Here is a 21,267-nt window from a genome sequence, read left to right as displayed (position 1 = left end):
TAAGAATTTGAAAAAATGAGTGAAGGCTTAGGAACCTCCAGGACATCTTTAAACATTCCAACATCCAGATCATAGGGGAACCAGAAGAAGAAGAGGGAGAGCAAGAAATTGAAAATTTATTTGAAGACATAATGAAGGAGAACTTCCCCAATCTGGCAAAGGAAATAGACTTCCAGGAAGTCCAGGAAGCTCAGAGAGTCCCAAAGAAGTTGGACCCAAGGAGGAACACACCCAGTCACATCATAATTACATTAGCCAAGATTAAAGATAAGGAGAGAATCTTAAAAGCAGCAAGAGAAAAGGAGACAGTTACCTACAAAGGAGTTCCCGTAAAACTGTCAGCTGATTTCTAAAAAGAAGCCTTACAGGCAAGAAGGGACTGGAAAGAAGTATTTGAAGTCATGAAAGGCAAGGACCTACATCCAAGATTACTCTATCCAGCAAAGCTATCATGTAGAATGGAAGGGCAGATAAAGTACTTCCCAGATAAGGTCAAGTTAAGGGAGTTCATCATCAGCAAGCCCTTATTATATGAAATGTTAAAGGGACTTATCTAAGAAAAAGAAGATAAAAAAATGAACACTAAAATGACAACAAACTCACAGTTATTAACAACCGAACCTAAAACAAAAACAAAAACAAAAATGAACTAAGCAAACAACTAGAACAGGAACAAAACCACAGAAATGGAGATCACATGGAGGGTTATCAGCAGAGGAGTGGGAGGAGGAGGGGGGGAAGGTACAGAGAATAAGTAGCATAAATGGTAGGTAGAAAATAGACAGGGGGAAGGTAAGAACAGTATAGAAAATAGAGAAGCCAGAGAACTTACATGCATGACCCATGGACATGAACTAAAGGGGGGAAATCCATGTGGGAGGGGTGTACAGGGTGGAGGGGAATAAAGGGGGGAAATGGGACAACTCTAATAGCATAATCAATGAAATATATTTTTAAAAACTTTGTAGAAGATTTAAGTTAGGTAGTCCTTAAAATGTTTGATAGAGCTTGTCTTATTGATTTATAAAAGCTCTTGGTATGTTATCCATATTAATTCTTTGTCTGGCAATATGTATTTTGAATATTTCTTTTCTGTCTTTTAATTTTTATCTATGCATTTTTATGTAAAGACATTTTATAAGTGTTATGAAATCAAATTTAAATATCTTTTCATGATTTCATGTATTGCTCAGGAAAATTTTCCTTAACACAAAATTATTAAAATTTTTTCCTTTAGATGTCCATAGTTTGTTATTTTTACATTTAGGGCCTTAATACATTTGTCCAGCAATATAATTTTTGTGTGTTGCTGCAGAAATACAACTTGAATTTTTTCTGAGTATACAGTTGCCTCAACATTCATTAACTGGCCTACCCTTTCCTTATTTATCCTAAATTAACCTTTATCATAAAGTAAATATATAGACTTTTATCAGAGATTACGTGTATGTGATAAACGTGTGTGTTCTTCTTCTTCTTCTTCTTCCTCTCTCTCTCTCTCTCTCTCTCTCTCTCTCTCTCTTACTGGGCTGGTAAAACACTATTTGAATCACTCACTTTGTAGTATGTCTTGATCTCTGGTAGGGAAAGACCTTTCTCATGTTTTTTCAAGATTTCTTGGCTATTTTCATGCTGCCTTTCTCCCAGAATCTCTTTAGAATGAGTTTGTCAAGTTTCATGAAAACTGCATTGATTTTGATTGGGATTGTATGGAGTTTATCGAGTAATTTCATATCTTTGCAACATCGAGTCTTCCTATCCAGAGATGTGGAAAGATAAGTCTGTTCAGGCCTCCCTGCTCCTTAAGAGCTGTATGCAAAAAGAACAGAAAAAGAGCTGCATGCAGTTGGCTGGAAACTCTAGTCCACTAGAATTTAAAGCCTTCCCTAAGATTTCTCTTAGCTCCAGTTTTGAGCTTCAGCTTCCACTGAATTGATTCAGGTTATAAGCCCAAGTGGGGTAGGTTGTATTTTCCAAAGATAGTTGCACCAATATGTATCCCATCCTCCCAGCTCTTCTTGAAATACGATATTGATGCTTGTCCATCAAGAGGCGAGGTCTCTGTTCTTGCCCTCTGAGCCCAGGAGGACTTTTGTAATACCCTGGACCAAAAGAAAGCAGTGGCACTGATGCTGTGTGACTTCTGAGGCTAGGTCCAAAGAGGCAATTCCGTTCCTGTCTGGTGTTCTCCCTCTCTCCCCCTTTACTGCTGTGTGAGGAGTTCGGCTACCATGCGGATGAGACTCTGTAGAAAACCCACAAAGAGGTCAAGGAGAGGGCTGCCCAGGAAATGCCAGTTGTTGCAGCCTCAGCTATCCGAGGCTTCCCAGTACAGGCACCGGACATGTGAGAGAAGAAGGCTTCTGGATGGCGGCAACCCCAGCCACCACCGGCCTGCACCCTCCTAACAGACCCCAGAGTCAGAGCTAACCTCAGGGCCATTCCTGAATTCCAGATCCAAGAAACTGTGGCCCTGAGCCACTAAGTTTTTAGGCGACTGGCTACGCTGCAGTGAACAACAACATACCACCGTGTGCTGTCCGGAAGTGACACTCACCCCTCTCCGTAGCTCCACACAGAAAAGCAAACTCACATGAGGCCTTCGTGCGTTTGGGCCACAAGCGATGAAGAAATGAACAACATAAATCCAACAGACAGCTTTGGACATCCTATTTCTTAGAAATCCTTTACACACATCACCCCACCCTCCCCAGGCAATGCCCATCATCCCTCTCTCCCCTCCTCCTCCTCCCTTCATCTTACTTCCCACTAGCTACAAATTCCTCTGAACTTTGTAAGGCAGACCAGTGAAATTCTCTCAAGCCCATTTTCCCAAACTCAGCTCCAGGAACCCCCTTCAAAGTCCAGGGACCTTTGCCAGCATGCTACCCAGAGCTGGGACTTTCCTAGGTCCCAGAATGTAGTCGCTTCGACTGCTCTGGCTGGTCTGCACATTGAGTGCAGGCCTGGGAAACAGGGGATCATCAATAAATCATAAAGAGAGCTCAGATGTATCAAGCACCTACTGTGTGCGGGCGCTAGGTTAAACATTTCACATGCATCATCTAATCAATCTTCACAAAAACCCTGTAAGATAGGAACTCTTATTATTCCCTTTTACAGATGAGGAAACTGAGACCTGAAATAGTCTTAGGTACCTGCGGTTATACTGGCAGGTAGTAACAGAGTCAGATTGCTAAGCACTTGACCAATATTGCTTAAGGGACTGAAAGGGAAGGTCAGGGATTCAGGAGAGAGGCTATGCTGGACGCTGGATGCTGGACCTGTGGGTTTTGGAAACTCTGGTATAGAAGGTGGTGGTTGTTTCCATGAACATGGAGGATGGAGATCACTCCCAATGAGTGGAAAAGCTCAATCCTGGAGACTCCGTGCTTAAGGAAGCTGCAGAGAAGACAAAGCAATAGAAGAAGAGGGGCACGTGGTGGAAGCTGGGACGGGGAAGACTTCCAGGTCACAACAGCCAAGGGCTGCCCCAGGTGCCAACAGCCTGTCTGGGCCACTGAAGAAGGGATGAGCCTCACTGGGGACTGACTCCCCGGGAGACTGATCTCACAGCTGAGGCAGAAGCAGGGCGGTGAGGGAGAGGAGGAAGTCTGGAGGTGGGTGGCAGACAACTCTGATAAAGAGCACAGAACTAGAGGGAGGAGGTGGATGGGGTGTTCACGGGGTGGCTGATCCCAGAAGGGCTTCAGGATGTTTTAACATGAAAGGGGCCTGCTTGTTTGTGTGTGGAGAGGAACCAGGTGGGAGGGGGCTGGGCAGAGCCTGCCAAGAGGTTCTGGAGTCCGCTCCACCTGGGGAGAGGACTGACCAGGCTCGCGCGCGGGGCGAAGTGGCTGGGGACGTGGGGTAAGGGATGGGCCCGGGCTGCGGGTCGAGGAGAAGGTGGTGGGCCCTGGAGGTCAGGCTGGAGTGGGGACCTTGACGGCCCTCTGCCTCCACGCACAGAAGCAGGACCGTGACCTCCGTCCTGCCCTGCGCCGCTCCTGTATTCACAGGGCAGGGGCCTCCGGGAAGTCCAGGGCGAGGACGGAGGGTGGGCGCTGGCTGCTGGACGGAGCGGGGCGGAGCTGGGCGGAGGGCATCGGCTTCCCTGCGCGGGTCCTCTCAGGTGACAGACCCCGCGGGCCCCCAGCCCCGCCCAGCCGCATATTCCGGGGGCCGGGCCCGCGGCGTCGGAGAGCAGCCAGCGCCGCGCTCGGAGCCTCCGCCGTCTGTGCGCGCGTGGACCCAAGCCCCTTCCTCCTCCAACCCGCCGCCGCGATGGCCGCCGCGGCCGCCCCCCGCAGCCTCCTTGTCCTGCTCCAAGTGCTCGGGCTCGCCCTAGCGCAGATCGTAAGTCCGAGGGCTACTCTCGCGCCGGGGTCTGGGGAGCGGGGTCTGGGGTCCGGGGCCCAGATCCCAGGCAGGAGTTTGATGAAGGGCTTGCCCTGTCCCCACCTCCCTGTGACCCTCCCTAACCCGAGGGGTCGCTTCCAACAGTCCCGAGACGCGAGTCCCCTCGGTAGGTGCACATATAGGATGCGTCCCCGCACCGTGTGGATGAGCCGGGGAGCCAGAGGGACCCTGTCCCGAGATGCTCGCCCCTGCCAGGGACAGCATCGTGGAGCAGGAGCTGGCGCTGGCTCCTGGCAACTCGGCGAACCCAGGTGGCGTGGGAGACAATGGTGCCCATTCACAGGGCTCCGCAGCCTCCGCCTCCGCCGCCTCCCAGGGGGCGCCGGCTTCAGCCAGACGCCGCTCTCGGTCGGCGACTGCCTCTCCGCGGGGCTCGCGCGCTTCCAAGGGCGCCTGGGGCGGCGGGTCTAACGGGAGGCGGCGCAGAGGGGCAGGGCCCAGGCGCCGTCTAGTGCCCCGTGCAGCTTGCAGCTCTCCTGCGCGGCTCCAGCCTAAGCAAGGAGGGCGCGGACCCCTAGCACGCGCGGAGTCCCTGCCTGGGTCGGGTCTCGCTGCACCCCCCCAAATAAAAGGGTCACCCCAGGGAGATGGAGGAGCGATGCGGCAGAGGGGTGCTTTGAGTGGGAGGAGGGAACAGGCTTCCCTTCTCTACACCGCTCCCCCAACCGCCCCTACCTTCCCTTCAGGTTTACCCTCACCAGGGGGAGTGGAGAGGGTACATACTCACTATCCATGCTTGTTGGACATCTAAAAATAATAATACGAGCTACCCTTCCTTGTACTATCTATGACTTATTTGAGCCATCAGCATCTCCATCTGTTCCTCACCACGACATCGCGAGGGCAGCGTGGTACAGTGGAATCCTGGCCCCACCACTTAGTCTGGGATCTTTCGTAATCTCTGTTAGCCTGTTTCCATAAGCGCAGACTGCGCTCGCAATCGTGTCCGCCTCACAGATCTGAGCATTCAGTAAGATGCTATATGCGATGGTACACAGCACCTGGTATACCGTAGGTTCTCAATAAACGCAAGTTTGCTGCCCCATGCCCAGCTCCCTGCACTGTCTGAAGACTGCACATTCTCTGTGTGTTTTCAGAGAGGTCCGCCAGGAGAGCGGGGCCCTCCGGGCCCCCCGGGGCCGCCGGGAGTGCCTGGATCCGACGGCATCGACGTGAGTGTCTAATCTGGGACCGAAGCGGGAGGGAGGTTGTGGACAAAGGGGAACTTTGTGAGCGTTGGGGGCGGGGATAGGGTGGGTGGGTTCCTGGAGATGCAGTGCCCCAGGTTGCCAGCAGGCGGCGCCGGCCCGCACCACAAGGAACCCATTTGTTCTGCAAAACCCCCAAACCAGCCGGGAGATGCAGAGCCGATTATAGCTGCCCACAGACAAGGAGCTGCTGTGCTGTCTACCCACCACAGCTCACAGCGATTCCTTATCCCCTGCCCCACCTTCCCCTTACGTTTAAGGTGGGAGATGCCTTAACCCCTTGCGCTGCCCACTGGCACGTCTGGATGCTTCTTCAGGGTAGTTTGGGAGCCTTGGCCAGACCGCTGACCAGCAGGGGCCAGACTCCTGTCTCTTTTGCATTTCTTTCCCCAATTTAGAACCAGCTGGGCTTGTTCCCTGATCTCCCTAGCATGGTGAGAGTTAAATTCCTCATTCAGGAAGCTCCCCCAGGAGGTCAACTCCATGTTTATCCATCTGGACAGACTTCTATTCAGCCTGGTGCCCCCACCCTAAACACAGGGCCCTGGGTTCCTGCCAGCTCCCTGGCTGCCTCGGGCTCTGAGATGCCTGGAGGCCTCTCTGGGGCTGAATCTGACTCCAGGCTCTGCCTGTCCTCCACCAAGGGGCCTTTGTCACTGCTGAAAGGAGGCCCTTCCTGCCTTGGGAAGTTTGAATCTGCCCCCTTTATAGGCCCCCTTACCTCCTGGGTTTCTTGTTTTTCTGTACCAATTCAGAGGATAGCCACTGCCTACTTCACTCACCTCCCCTTAGTGTTTTTCTAAAAGTTCCTTCTGCTCTGGCTGGTGTGGCTCCATGGATTGAGTGCCGGTCTGTAAACCAAAGGGCCACCAATTCTGTTCCCAGTCGGGGCACACGCCTGGGTTGCAGGTGGGATCCTGAGTTGGGGTTGGGGGCATGTGAAAGGCAACCACACATTGATATTTCTCTCCCTCTCTTCCCCTCGCTCTAAAAATAAATAAATAAAATTATTAAAAAAAAATAAAAGTTTCAAGTATCGTAGTTTCGATTTCCAGTCAGGGCACATGCCTGGGTTGCAGGCCACAGCCCCCAGCAACTGCACATTGATGTTTTTTCTCTCTCTCTCTCTTTCTCCTTCCCTTCCCTCTCTAAAAATAAATAAATAAAATCTTTAAAAAAATAAAATAAAAGTTTCTTCTCACACTTGCCCAAATTCAAGAGGCACCAGCTCTCCAAGGTAACTGGGAGCCCACACCCCCATCTGCGGTGCCATCACCAGTGCCTTACCTGCACTGGCAGGTCAAAAACCACGTGGACATCACCGTCTCCTGCCTGGCTGGGACGGGTCTCAATCAGCCTATAATTTTTTTTTTTGAGGGAAATAGAGCTATTTTTCTAAAAGTGCATGGCTGAGGGAACCCAGGACAGAGGAGAAGAGAATGAGGAGACAGGCATGTGGGACTGGTTGGCCAGTGCCTGTGTGTGCCAGCATGGGGTACTCGAGCCAGTGCATGCTGTCTCACCCACTTCTGTCTTGCAGGGTGACAAGGGGCCCCCTGGGAAAGCTGGCCCTCCGGTGAGTGCTGTTTCCTCTTTGGCCTTTGACTCTTTGGCCAGTTCTTGCTCTCCTTCCACTAATATTTGCTCCACCTCTGTTTCCAAGGGACCTAAGGGAGAGCCTGGCAAACCAGGGCCAGACAGCCCGGACGGGAAGCCTGGGATTGATGTGAGTAGCCTGACTCTGGCGTCTTCCCTGATCTTTTGTTCAGAGTGGAGCAGCAGGAGGAGACTGCAGCTGTGAACCCCCTTTCCCTTCACGTGCCTTGTGATCTCACTGGACCCCCACTCCCAGGAGCATGAATCACGGGCAGATGGGGTCCAGAGAAGGGGTCAGTTTGTCTGCAGCAGCCAAGATTCAGTCTCACATTTCTGGCCCCCAAGCATCACACTGAACGCTGTGGGCAGAGCTGTCCTGCACAGCCTGTGCTCTCCTCCTCTCTTCCCCTCCCCACCCCACCCCCTCGAAGCCCGGGTGCAGCTCAGGAGAGGAACATGATTTGGGGCCCTGGGGTCACGGACTCCCGGACACAGCCAGAGCCATTGGGCTAGCCATCGGGTTGGGAAATACACATGCGTCAGTCGCCGAAAGGTGGGAGGAGGAAGAGACCCCCATGAGTTGCCTTTGCCCTGCTGGCTCAAGAGGTGCCCACCAGAGCTGCGTCCAGCCCCCGGGCCCCTGCAACTCATCAACACCCTGCAAAGATCACAAAGCACATTCTCTTGCACATTAGTCCTCACACATCCACCTGGAGAGGTAAGCATGGTTATTAATCCATGTTGCAGGTGAAAAAACTAGGGCTTTGCAGAAGTTGCCAAGGGCAGACATCAAGGAAATGATGTCTAAGCCTTCTAGACTCCTAACCTGGGAGGCATGAGCCTGGGCTTATCAACCTTTCAGTGTTGGTTTCTCATCTTTCAAAGGGAGATAATCCTTCTGCCTGCCTGCCTCCCAGGGTTACTGTGGGAACTGGGGAAAGGAAAGTGAGGTGTCGAGGTTCCTCGGCCCTAAAGGAATAAGGAGAAAAGCAGTCTGGGCCCACCCAGGAGAGACCGCTATACCTGCCCTGCCCATGGGTCTGGGAGCAGGTTTGCCCCTCACTGATATACCTTCTTCTTTCCCCAGGGTCTAACTGGAGCCAAAGGGGAGCCTGGCCCCATTGGGACCCCTGGAGTCAAGGTAAGTGGCCTACAAGGGCAATCTAGAGCCAGAGTTTGGGAGGGGCTGCAGGCGAGAGGAGCAGGGACCCAGGAGCCACAGCCTCTGAGCCTCTCCCATTGCTCTTGCAGGGCCAGCCCGGGCTCCCAGGTCCCCCTGGCCTGCCGGTGAGTATAACCAGCAAAGGCTTCGATGGCCCTGTATGGATAGGGAGGGGGACTTAAAGTTGGGGCCATCAACCCAATCTCCTTTCTTTCTGTTGCAGGGCCCTGGCTTCGCTGGACCTCCCGTAAGTCCTCAGGGGTGGGGCAGGGTCCCTGAGATTCCCAGGGAAGATGATAGGGACTGGCCACAAGGGGGAGGGGCCAGCACACACTGATGCTGTCAGGGAGGGGCAGACTTGCCAGAGAACTCTGGCCCAGCCCACCCTGAGCCTCTCCACTGGCTGTGGGATTCTCTGGTTTGTAAAGCTCCAATCTGCCAGTCTGTCTGGGGTAGGTTGCAAAAAAAGGGGGAAGGGTGCTTGGGCACTAGTCGTTACCTTTGCGCCTGGGGTGGGCTAACCCTCTGAGGTACAGTGGCCAGTGACGTCTCTGCACCTAGGGACCACCTGGACCTGTGGGCCTCCCTGGTGAGATCGGAATCACAGGCCTCAAGGTGAGCCCAGCCACCCCTCTGCTGACTCTGCCTCCTGCCTCCAAGCCTGCAAGCTAGGTGTCTCTCCAGGAGTTCCTGGGCCTGCTTCTGGCCACCAGGGAGCTCCTCCAGGTCTGGGGCAGACACCCCTCCTGCTGAGCCCGCCCTGTGGTAGGTCTTTCAGGGAGGCCAAGGGCTGGGGCCATCCCTGGCCGATCGGACCTTGAGCTCCCACGAGAGCCCGGATCTTAGGAGGTCACCCAGAGAGGAGGCTGGACTGGAGTATGATTTAGGTCTCTCTCACTTCCAGGGGGATCCTGGACCAGAGGGACCAGCAGGACCCCCCGGGCCCCCTGGGAAACCGGTAAGTGTCCTCAGACCTCCCACATGGCAGTGTGTGCAGAGGAAGGAGAAAGTGCTGGAAGCAAGCCTGGGGTGGGGAAGGTTGGGGTCAGGCTTCACACCCACACATCTCCTCCAGGGCCGCCCGGGAACCATCCAGGGCCTGGAAGGCAGTGCGGATTTCCTGGTGAGAGGGGGTCCTGGGGCGAGGCTAATGCAGGCAGGGGTGGGTCAGCTGGAGATGGGCGGAGGTGGAGCTAGCACCTTGGGTCTGGGGACAGTCGGTGGGAGACCGGGAGGGCTGTGCAGAGTGGCTCAGCCAGGTGGGGTAGGAGGAGGGTTTGGGAGCTGGCAAGATGGAGAAGCACTGCCCCGCTGGTCTGAAGCCGGCCTGTGACCACAAAGCCCTGTGGGATTTTCCTTCCAGTGCCCAACCAACTGCCCGGCAGGTGTGAAAGGCCCCCAGGGGCTGCAGGGAGTGAAGGTGAGCTCCTGGCCCTAGTCTTGGGAGGGCGGAGCAGGTGGTCAGGTGGGGACCTCATACTGAGCTCCTCCTTTTCCTTCAGGGGCATCCTGGGAAACGTGGGCCTCTGGGAGATCCCGGCCGCCTTGGGAAGACAGTAAGTGTTAGGACAAAGGGCCACGGGGGGCGGGGCCTGTGGGGAGGACCCTACTGGGCCTCCCCTTCCTCCTCCCTTCCCCTTCCCGGGTGGTCTCTGGGGACAGAGCTCCCAGCTGGGCAGCAGAGAGGCCCATGTTCCAGGTCAGTGTATCCCTGGGCAGGTCCCTTCTCCTTGCTAGGCCTCCATTTTCCCGTCTGCCAAATGGGTCTGGAAACGGATGGTACCTTTGGTTGCCTGATACTCGTCTCTCCATCTGCCTGCCCGTCTGATCACTCAATCCTGCCCTCGCCCTCTAGGGACCCAAAGGAGATGTGGGTGCTTCTGGAGAGCAAGGCATCCCTGGGCCGCCGGTAAGGAGCACTTCCCCCGGCTCCTATCCTCATCCGAGGAGACCTTAGTGGGCTCACTCCCCTGCTCCAACCTCTAACTTGGAACAGAGATACCTGTGCCCAACCGGTGTGTCTCCGGGTGGGGAGACGGGGGCTAAAGCTGACTGTCAAAAATTGGGGCACAGAAACCAAGGCTGTCAGTCAGCAGACTCGGCTGGGCCCCAGGTTCTGCCACTGCCCCCCAAGTGACTCTGGAGCGTCCTCCCTATCTCTGAGCCTCAGTCCCCTCTATGAGGTAGGGACTCAGAGGGGCATTGTGAACAGGGGCTGGGGGCAGAGAAGGTATCATGAAGTGTCCCTGGCAATTGCCATCACTGTCATTCTTCTGTCCTGACAGGGTCCCCAGGGTGCCAGGGGCTACCCAGGCATGGTGGGACCCAAAGGAGAGACGGTAAGTGAGTCTGGGGGGTGTCTTGCAAGAGCTGCCCTGACAGCCCTCTGGGGTGCAGCCAGGGCCGACCTGCTCCCGCTTCCTCTCCCCAGGGTCCTCGTGGGTACAAAGGCATGGTGGGCTCTGTTGGCGCCGTCGGGTCACCGGTAGGTCTGCCCCTGCTAACTCCCCACACACTTCCTCCTGGCTGGAGTTTCCAGGGCTGAGGAGGGGGCGTGGCTCCCCACCCCACCCCCGGGCCCATTAACCTGGATTCCCCTTTGTCCTCGCCAGGGTGAGGAAGGGCCCCGTGGGCCACCCGGACGAGCTGGGGAAAAGGGTGACGTGGTGAGTCCTCAGGCCCCTCTTGTCCAGTCAGGCCCCTGGGGAGCGCTGGGCGGGACTCAGCTCCCCCTGAGGCCGGTGTGTGCGCGCACAATGGGGTTACTCTGGGCCTCTGTACATGGGGTGTCCGGTTCGGGAAAGGAGCATCTGCACCCAGCGCCCAGGCAGCTCCGCCAGCCGCCAGCCCCGCCTGTCGCTGATCACATTCAGACTTCGGGAGGGGCCAGGAGACCCGGTCTGACGGTCACTGCGCCAGACAGCTAAATTCCAGCCGCTCAGCCACGGGACTAATGGGATTTGGGGCAGACCCCAGTGCTCTCAGCTTTTTAAAATTTTAATTAATAGACTTTATTTCTTCTGAGCAGTTTTAAGTGTACAGAAAAATTGAACAGAAAGCAAGACTAACTATTCTCGTTTTAGTTTTTAGCCAAGCAAGTTTTTAAACATACACAGAAGTAGAGAATGATATAATGAACCCCCATATAAGCTATCTCCCCAAATTAACACTTTGCCACACTCACGTCATCCTCCCTTCACTTTGGTATTGCTCTGCCCTGACACTTTTCAATCAAATCCTTAACATCGTGTCATTTTACCCCTAAATACTTCTGTATACATCTCTTAAAAACAAGCACTTTATTTCACAGAATCACAATATCATTATCACAGCAACAAAATTATCAAGTGTTCCTTAACATCATCAAATAACCAATCTGTGTTCAATTTTTCCCAATTATCTCGAAAGTGTCTCCTCGGGGTTCTTGTTCAAATTAAGACGCAAACAAAGCGGTGCGCAGCGGGGCTCCAGGAGCGCTGGCCCCTCCCCCCCACGCCCCGCCCCTGCGGTTGGGCGCTGACCTCCATTCCCTCCCGCTGGGTCCAGGGCCACAAAGGCATTCCCAGGCCTTTTTCCTCCAGCCCCTGCACAGCGCGGCCTGTGCCAGAGGGACACAGGGACCCAGAGACCCAGAGACCACGAGACCACTGTTCTCAGCTGTTCCCCTCTGTGAACAACAGCCGGGAGGGGGGATTCAGGACCCTGAAGGTGACCTCATTTCTATCCACTTTGCAGGGAAGCCAAGGTGTTCGAGGACCCCAGGGAATAACGGGCCCAAAGGGAGCGACAGTAAGTGGCCCAGGCCCACCCAGCCAGAGGGCGGGGTCCAGCCAACTCCATCCAAACCCCCAGAGAACCAGTCCCCAGGGACTCTACACTGAGCTCTGTTGCAGGCGGGCTTGGTCACCTTGGGAAATGCCTCGTTTTTTTTAACCTGTAAATAAGGTGATGATATGGGAGAGACGATGGAAAGCTTGCAGCAATCTGGGACACTTGTCACCCTCTTGAGGGAAGGACTGTGGTGTAGCCCCTGAAGTCCCATTCCCACTTCTGTTCCCCTCCCTCAGTTGATTGGTGGGGCTTCACGAGATGACCAGACCGACTTCCTGACTACCCACTGACTGTAGCTGTCACAGAGGGACGTGGGTGGGTGACCTGACCCCAGGCATCTTCCCATGGTGAGTCTACCTTCCGCTCTCCCCCTGAGCAGGGTCCCCCAGGCATCGATGGCAAGGACGGGACCCCAGGCACACCTGGCATGAAGGTAGGAGTAGAGGTTGCCCGTGGGATTGGGTCAAGGGTCAGGGCCCCTCCCAGCTCAAGCCCAGGGCCCCATTACACTGGCTTTGGAGGCCCAGGAGCCTGGGACCCTCAAGTGTGTCATCAACGCATCCCCTCTTGTCCCTGGGCCTCGGTTTCCCTGCCTGCATTCCCGTGGGAGCCGTGGACCCTCTGGCGGAACTCTCATTCATCCTCTGGTTCTCTGTCTCTCCCAGGGTAGTGCTGGACAGGCGGGCCGCCCAGGAAACCCGGGCCACCAGGGCCTGGCGGTGAGTATGGGGAGAAGGCACTGGGGCAGCCCACCGCAAACAGCTGCTTCTCTTCCCCCAGAAAGGCCAGGCGCTCTGTTGCCCACCTACCTCTCTATGGCGGCATGCGTGGCTGATGAAGTCAAAATCTACACACCCAGGGCACCTGCTCTAGTCCTTGTCCCCACACAGCCCAGACCTCGTCCCCAGCTCTGTGGCTTCTGGCCTGGCTAAGGCCTCATCATTTGAATAATTGCTCCAGCCTTCTGTTTGGCCGCTCCATTCCTCCATGTTGGCCAAGTGGGATCTGACCATTTCCCCACTCCAGCACCTTCCATGGCCCTCATCGCCTCCAGGAAAGTCATTCTAGCCAGTCTGTCAAGACACTGTTACTGAGGACCCAAGGCACCCTGAGTGGCAGAAAACAGTCACGGACAGACAGCTACAGCCCTTCCCCTGCAGCTCACCTCAGCACTCAAGGACACCATAATCAGCCCAGCCTACCCTCCCGCCTCCTCAGACACTGTGTCTTCTACACACCTTCTGGGAGCTTAGTCCATGGGCGCCCCCCACCCTGGCTCTCCACCAGGGGTGCTGAGGCCAAGGCCTGCTAGTGTGCCCATGTGTGACTGGGCTGCTGTGTGCACCCGCATGTGCCTGTGAGCACATAGCGTGCTCCTCTTCTCCCGTGGACCACAAACGCCTCTCTGCCCCCTCCTCTCCCACCATGGCTTGGGGGCTGGGTACAGTCAAGTTCATGATGCCCGCGCCTGGGCCTGCTGCTGTTCAGCTCCCACAGGAGAGTTGGGGACCTGAAGCAAGGGTGGGAGGCAAAGCACAGATGCATGGCACTGCCCCATGCCAGGGCAGAAACCAATGACAACTTTCTACAGGGTGTGCCAGGTCAGCCGGGGACAAAAGGAGGCCCTGGAGACAAGGTGAGGTGACTTCAAGCTGGCGGCAGAATGGCTCCCTCCGAGCAAGGGAGCCTGGGGGCAAGGGCCCGGGGGCTTGTCATGCAGACCTAAAGGTTCAGGCCTCACCCCAAGCTCAGAGACTGGGCCGTACACGAGTTCCTCAGGACTAAGCAGGCCCCTCCTGTCACCCCTCCGAGCCCCTGCACCTCATCCCAGCTCCGTGAGACAGGATGGCCTGGCTCCGAATCCGGAGGAGAAACAAACAGGAACATCCCGGAACCCAGAGGACGTGGCCAAGAACACCCTCTCCCTTCCACAGTCATTTGGCTCCAGAGCCTGCTTAGGGTTCACTGGGCTTCTCCAAGACCGAGGGCCCGACTGGGCCATGCAGTCTGACCTTAGACCTTTGTTTTCCTGCAGGGTGAGCCAGGCCAGCAGGGCCTCCCTGGATTCTCTGGTCCCCCTGGAAAGGAGGTAAGTGCCCTCTTCTTTAACACAAGGGCTCTTGCTTTGCCCCCCGCCCCACGCCTGAGGACCCTGCACTCAGCTTATGGGGTCTGAGGGAGACTATGAGGTGAAGCCCTACATGGGGGTGCCCTGTAGGCACCCCCTGTAGGCACCCCCCTGTAGGCACCCCCTCCCCTCTCTGTACCATGCGGTAAGGGTAGAGGCGGGTTCTGTTCTGGGTATGACCTCCCCATATGACCAAGTTGACTGGGGCTAAGAATCCAGCAGACAGATTCATTCATTCATTCATTCATTCATTCCATAAACATTTACCAAATGCCTGCAACTGTGCTGAGATACACAGTCTCCCACTCACACAGAGTTTACAGTTTAGCAGAAGACACAGACATTAAATAAATGACCACATGATAACTAACTACAATTGTGTTTGGTCCTATGAAGGAAAAGTACAAAGACCTGAAGAAAAAAACAGGGGGTAAGGGAAGGCTTCCCTGATGAAGCAAATTAGCTGTAACTCAGAGATGGGTGGGTGTTAGCCAGGTGTGGAAGGGAGGGACCCCCCCCAGGGACCTCCCCAGGCCTTCTGCTGACCCCCAATTTCTCTGTCCCCCAGGGAGAGCCAGGGCCTCGAGGAGAAATTGGTCCCCAAGGCATCATGGGGGAGAAGGTAAGTGCCCGCACACGGCTCCTCCCTGGGGGCCCTTGCCTCTGCTGGGCCCGGGACCTGGGTCCTCCCAATGGCTGCAGCGCTTGCCCGGTCCTGTCCACCCTTGTGTGAGGCTCCCCCAGCCGGGGCCTCTGTTGGTTTGTCTGTGAGGTGGAGCAAAGGACTTCCATGTGGGTGACAGCAGAAATGGAGGGCGCCCTGACTGTGCAGGGGGAGGCTGCCGGTGCGGGTAGCCTGGGTGTGACCCTTTCTTTCTATTTCAGGGTGACCAGGGTGAGAGGGGGCCAGTGGGACAGCCAGGCCCTCAAGGACGGCAGGTAAGTGGGGGCGACTTAGATTGGCAGTGGGGAGCATGTCTGGGCACCTCATTTGACTTACTCCTCTGGGCTCTTTTCTTTTCAGGGCCCCAAGGGGGAGCAGGGGCCCCCGGGGATTCCAGGACCGCAAGGCTTGCCAGGCATCAAGGGAGACAAGGTACCAAATGGCGCCGGAAAACACCTGAGAAGGAGGCCTTAGGACCGTGGGGGTGAGGGGTTCGGGGAGGAGGTCAGATTCTTTCCGAGGTTCCCATCTTCGCAGAAAAATATCCCTTTGTGGGTCCCAGGGAGTCCTGAGGGGCGAGGTGGAGCTGCAGAGGGGGTGTGGCCGGGAGCCGGGGTGGAGGGACCCCGTGGACCCAACCCTTCCTGAGAGGAGAGCTCACCAAGCCCTCGACTCCCCGACTTTCTCCAGGGCTCCCCAGGGAAGACCGGGCCTCGCGGCGGAGTGGTGAGCACCTGCGCCTCCCTTCCCCGGCTTGGAGACGTCCCGGGGGTCGGGAGATGGGGCGCAGGGTGGAGGTGTCCCGCTCTGCTCCAACGGGGCTCTGACTCGTGGTTCTTCCTTTGCAGGGCGACCCAGGGGTGGCCGGCCTCCCAGGAGAGAAAGGCGATAAGGTGAGCCTGCCGCGGGGGAGGGGCCGGGGGGGCGGGTTTCAGTGGGAGCAGCGGGTGACCCGGGCCCCCACCACCTCGTGACCGGACCGTGCTTCCTTGTGCCTGCAGGGAGAGTCTGGAGAGCCGGGGCCCAAAGGACAGGTGAGTCCTGTCCCTGCGCGCCTTTCTCCCCTCCCCGCTCCGGCATCCCTCCCGGCAGTTGGGGCGGGGGGTTGGGGGCGGGGCGGGGCGGGGCCAGGCCTTGGGGTCCTGGTTCTTCACGCCCCCTCCCCTCCTTCTCACCCTGACTCTGCTCCCGCCCCGCCCCGCAGCAAGGAGTCCGCGGAGAACCTGGCTACCGGGGCCCCAGCGGGGATGCGGGCGCCCCCGGGGTGCAGGGCTACCCCGGGCTCCCGGGCCCTCGAGGACTGGCGGGAGACCGCGGCGTGCCGGGACGGCCCGGGAGACAGGGCGTGGCGGTGAGTCGGCCCCCAGGCAGGGCAGCCTTCCCGGTAGGAAATTCCTGGAATTGCTGCTCCTGTCCCGAGGCTGGGAGCTCCCACTGGAAGCTCGCGCCCCTGGGGCTGGCTCCAAGGCCCAGACCAGAGAGGGTGGGCGTGGGTGCGGCGGGAGGGGTTTCAGTCAGATGCTGAAAATACTTCTGGAGAGAAACTGGGAGCAGGGAGGGGTCTCAGGGCCCTGGAGCAGCAGCCCTGGCGGCCAGGGGCTTCTTCCTGAAAGAAGGCCTTCTCCGCTTCAGGGCCGAGATGCCAGTGACCAGCACATCGTGGACGTGGTGCTGAAGATGCTACAAGGTGAGGGGAGGAGCCGGCAGCCCCTCGCTCTCCCTGGCAGGACGTCAGCCCCTGCAGAGTCTCTCCAGGTGGCCTTGCCCCGCTGTTTGGAGTCCTGGATGCTCACAGCAGCTCTGCCTCCGGGGGACTGAGGACCTTATTCATTCCCGCCAGCCTGCAGACCAGCGAGGAAGGGCGGGGTTGAACACGGGGCTTCTCTGTCTGCACACCCAGGGCTCAGGGGCTGTCAGGATGCTGTGCCTTCCCCAGTTTCTCCGGGCTGGCACCCACACCAGACCTCTCTCCCTCTCTCTCACCCCCCAGAGCAACTGGCAGAGGTGGCTGTGAGCGCCAAGAGAGAAGCCTTGGGTGCAGCCGGCATGGTGGGTCTTCCTGGACCCCCTGGGCCTCCCGGGTACCCAGGCAAACAGGGACCCCATGGGCACCCTGGCCCCCGAGGCGTTCCTGGCATCGTGGGAGCCGTGGGCCAGATCGGCAACACCGGGCCCAAGGGTGAGTGCTGTCGTGTGATGGGTGGGTGGGGCCAGGCGATGGGATTGGGCGGACGCGGGCCCCAGGGTCTTGGTGAGGCCGGCTGACTGCCCAGCCTCCTGTTTTCTCTTTCTCGGTAGCAGATTGGCAGAAACAAAAGTGCTATGCTATACCTTTGGTTTGGGGGGGAGGGTTGTTTTTGTTTTGCATTTACTTAGGGGTACCCCATTAACATCTTTCCAAGTCTCTGAAGTGGGGAGGCAAATTAACAAAACAGTGAAGCAGGCAGCTCCAGAATCAGGAGGCGCGGGGGGGGGGGGGGGGGGGGGGGGGGGGGGGGGGGGGGTGTCCCTCCACTTGCTGGTGGAGGCCCTCACACGGGTTACCGTTAACCTCCCTGGCTTTAGGTTTATCACCTGTAAAGTGGGGATATTCGTGGCGACAGCCTCACGGCGCTGTCCTGGGGATTCGTTCAGACAGAGGCAATTCGCCCAGGGCGTTTAGCCCACTGCTTGGCTTGGTGAACGCCAGCTGTCCTTGAACTTCATGGGCTGTAAATGGGTTGGGGCAGAAGTACGTTTACAGTCGTGAGTTTGGGAAACACAGAGTTTATTCTCGTATTATTATTTATTAGTCATTGTCTTATTCTCCATATGAACAACCGCAAGTGTACTTTTGCCCACCCTGTAGTCTGCCTCCTTCGTCTGGACCTCCCTCCTGCATTTCCCCAGTTCTGCGGCCGCTCCCAGCATTCCCCGAGTGTAAGCGAGCACAAAACAGGAATAATCGCTGGGTGTGAAACAGAAATTAAATGGCGAACACAGTAGAAAAAAGTTTCCAATTCTGAAAACGAAGCCCCGCCATCTTTCTCTGCAGGCAAACGCGGAGAGAAGGGCGACCGGGGAGACGTGGGACGTGGGCACCCCGGGATGCCGGGCCCCCCAGGGATCCCAGGTAAGACCTCGGCCCTGCCGGCAGCAGCTGTGTCCCTCAGCTCTGGGATGACGCCCACAGGCAGCTGGGTGTCTTGCATGGACGCCTCGTGCTCAGCCAACTCAGCTCCGTACACCCAGCTTTCGTGTCCCTTTGGGGCACCCCCAGCCCCTGGGTGGGGTCTGGACAGCTGAGGACTTCCTGGGTTGCACTGAAATCCACTTTATGGAGGGAAAGGCAGGGCATTTGCTCCCAAGGCTCACCGCTGACTGGGAGCTGGGAGTGATGGACAGTTGCATGCGTGTCTGGGGCAGAGTCCCTTCTTCCTGTGGTGTCCTTGGCTTCGTTGTCCACACCTGAACAGTGGGACGCAGGAGTTCTAGAGCCAAGAGGAAGGCCTGATGTCTTGGCCTTCTCCCTTTCCCAGGCCTCCCTGGCCGGCCTGGCCAGGCCATCAATGGCAAAGACGGAGACCGAGGGACCGCAGGGCCCCCGGGAGAGGCCGGCCGACCCGGCCTGCCAGGCCCTGTGGGGCTGCCAGGCTTCTGTGAGCCTGCAGCCTGCCTGGGAGCCTCAGCCTACGCCTCTGCACGCCTCACTGAGCCTGGATCCATCAAGGGGCCGTGAGCCCCAGGCCAGGACAGCACCCAGCAGGCATCCTGGGGGAAGGACGAGGTCCCCTCTGGATGGACGTGCACCCCATCCCTCAGCCCAGGACACTAGCATTCCCAAGACCTCTGTCTGGGACCCAGGAATCCTGAAGGAAAGACAATTCTAACCCATGAGGGAAGGGAAGGGCAGGGAGGGCACTGGAGTGGAAAGGTGAGGCCAGCAGCACGGCAAGTGTCTCGGGAGAGTGCAAACTCGCGGAGGAGGGGGTGGCTTCCCTTCCCGAGCCCCACTCAGACTTGTTACCAAAACAAGTACCTCTGTAATTTGTGCCATCCTCCGCTGGCCGTCTTGTCCCTGGGGCCGGTGGACTGAGGTCTCTGCTGGTTCCTGACCCCGTTTCACCCCTTGGGCTTACCGGGTGACTGCTGATGGGTGACTGCGCAGCCATCATTAAGCCTGCCCCACTACTCCCCGCCCCGACTCCCGCCCACCTCAGTATTTAAACACCCACGTCCCTTCTCTTTCGGCGTCACCCTCCCACTGCCCTCCCCTAGACCCACACAGGCCTTTCTGAAAATAAAAGCCCCCAACTTGGGCACAAACCAGGGTGTGAGTCGTTGGGCTTCATTTCTCATGGAGTGGGGACGGGCCTCCACTGCCCCAGCACGGTGGTCCCGGGCTCCTCCCTTCCTCTGGGCACGTCCTGGATTGTGAGCATTAGGACGGCCACCGTGTTGAGGAACATCCGTGCGGAGAACCTGGGGGTGGTCAGGACGGCGAACTGCTGGGTAACTTTGGGCAGATCCTTTCCCAGCCTTTGAACAGCGGTGGCAAGGACCCACCAAGCCTTTTTATCTCAGGAGACTGGCAATTTTCAGCTGGTGCGCTGCAAGAATTTTTAAAATGTTCCCTACCTGACTGTTTACTCAGGGGTACTGGCTCTTTTCCCTTAGACTGTCAAATAAAAAAATGACAACAGCCAACACAACAACAGCCGTCCAGTGTGAATGCCCTGTTTTGAACCATAAAATACATAGGTCATGTAATAAAGCTGCGTCTTATTGGTCACATTGTATAATGAGGTTGCGTCTGATTGGGTTAATTCTTGGTACCAGAAATCCTTATATATGAGTATAGGCACCTGATTTTTTTTTAAGTCACTTTGGAGCAAAAAGGGTAGATAATTACTATTATCATTATTATTTTTGTAAATCAAAATTATTCCTTTTTTTGTCAGACTGGCAAAAAACGTATTTTTTTGTGTGTGCAGCACAGTTTTAGGAATTAGCGTGCCATCAAATGAGAAGGTTGAAGACCGCTGCAGTAGACCACACCTGGTGTCTGGCCGGCACCCGGCACCCAGGAGGTCCCCATGAGTTTTGGCACTCACTGTGTGCCGGCCCTGGGGCAGGGGCTGGCAGCAAAATACTAGAAGATTTGGCTCTTACCTTCCAGGGGTTCCCAGGCCCATGAGGAAAAGACATGGGTCTGGATGATGAGAGCAGAAGTGACAGTCACTCATGCCACTTCCACTAAGGGGACACGGAGCGGAGACTGGCTCCGACCTGATCTGTGCCCCTGGGGCTCCCAGCCTCGCTGCTTTGTAGGCCAGGCAGGCTGCTCCAAGTGGCAGGAGCAGGGAAGCGTGTGGCCTTTGACCCATGCGAAGGTGGCTTTCAAGGAGTGTCCAGTCCCTTTGCTCCATTATGGATTTGGGCATTTGTTCCCTCAAATGAAACGTTCTGCCTGAGGTCTGAAGCCTGGGCCCTCTTGCATCTCACCTTAAACTTGGCTGTTCACCCCCACCTACGCTGGAGCATCCTTTGAACTCCCCTCACTGGCCTGCCCCTCTCCTCCCTCCCTCACTCAGTACACACACGTTTCAGCTCCCATGTGGTGACAGGAAACACAGGTGGGACGGCCCTCAGGGCCACGTGGGTGGCTTTGCCCTCTGTGCTTTGGCAAATCCCAAATCACAGTATCCCAAATTCCTAAAATGCCCCAGGTTCTCATGTTTTTGTGCCTGCTGTTCCCTGGAATAGCACCCCCGCTGCCCTCCTTGTCTAGCTGATTCCTACTCCTCTTTCAAAACTTGATCTTGTCCTCTAGTAATCCGCTCCTTACAGCAACTGCCAGCTGGGCCAGGCACGTCTGCTTTTGTGCCTATTTATATCATCATAGTGGTTATAGTAAATTATTAATACCAGTATTAACAAGTATTAGTTATCAGTCACTGAGCTCATAATACTGTCAGGTACTGCACTGAACACCCTGCAAACATCCCACTCTGCCCTCCCAAGGGCCCCGTGAAACAGGCATGACCCCACTTGTCATTTTAGAAAGTAAAACCTCTCAAACCCACCTCTGCAGGGCTGTCTGATTTGGCTCCTCGTTCATCACACCGTCCTTCTTCGTCCTTCTTGGATTCCTCTCCTGCTTTCTCATTTCCCCAGGATCTGACACACAGCTTGACCTTGGACCACACCTTTTTCTCCCCTTCCTCTTGTGATCTCACTCGGCTCTGTGGCTCTAAATTCCATCCATGCCTCCCAAACT

At 56.4% G+C, this 21,267-nt stretch overlaps 1 protein-coding gene and 1 long non-coding RNA gene across 2 annotated transcripts; one reads left to right on the top strand and one right to left on the bottom strand.

The window, feature by feature from the left end:
* Nucleotides 1-1,607: 1,607 nt before the first annotated feature.
* LOC118500430 lies at nucleotides 1,608-2,321 on the bottom strand. Its single transcript, XR_004902988.1, has 2 exons — nucleotides 2,102-2,321; nucleotides 1,608-1,809 (listed from the first exon to the last, which is right to left on the bottom strand). It is a non-coding gene; the product is annotated as an uncharacterized LOC118500430 (long non-coding RNA).
* A 1,579-nt stretch (nucleotides 2,322-3,900) lies between these two features.
* On the top strand, nucleotides 3,901-19,318 carry COL9A2 (collagen type IX alpha 2 chain). Its single transcript, XM_028512388.2, has 32 exons — nucleotides 3,901-4,356; nucleotides 5,517-5,591; nucleotides 7,168-7,203; nucleotides 7,291-7,353; nucleotides 8,311-8,364; nucleotides 8,475-8,510; nucleotides 8,609-8,632; nucleotides 8,947-9,000; nucleotides 9,290-9,343; nucleotides 9,461-9,508; nucleotides 9,749-9,805; nucleotides 9,888-9,941; nucleotides 10,241-10,294; nucleotides 10,671-10,724; nucleotides 10,817-10,870; nucleotides 10,998-11,051; nucleotides 12,121-12,174; nucleotides 12,596-12,649; nucleotides 12,882-12,935; nucleotides 13,808-13,852; nucleotides 14,252-14,305; nucleotides 14,913-14,966; nucleotides 15,230-15,283; nucleotides 15,369-15,440; nucleotides 15,699-15,734; nucleotides 15,857-15,901; nucleotides 16,010-16,042; nucleotides 16,213-16,359; nucleotides 16,641-16,695; nucleotides 16,999-17,187; nucleotides 18,043-18,120; nucleotides 18,527-19,318. The coding sequence occupies exons 1-32, from the start codon at nucleotides 4,285-4,287 to the stop codon at nucleotides 18,724-18,726; spliced, it is 2,067 nt and encodes a 688-aa protein (XP_028368189.1). The 5' UTR covers nucleotides 3,901-4,284; the 3' UTR covers nucleotides 18,727-19,318.
* Nucleotides 19,319-21,267: the final 1,949 nt, after the last annotated feature.

This window comes from Phyllostomus discolor, chromosome 5 (assembly GCF_004126475.2).
Source record: "Phyllostomus discolor isolate MPI-MPIP mPhyDis1 chromosome 5, mPhyDis1.pri.v3, whole genome shotgun sequence".
Classification (NCBI taxonomy): domain Eukaryota; kingdom Metazoa; phylum Chordata; class Mammalia; order Chiroptera; family Phyllostomidae; genus Phyllostomus; species Phyllostomus discolor.
The sequence above is the reverse complement of the archived record's forward strand: the minus strand, read 5'-3'. Positions and strand labels throughout refer to the sequence as shown.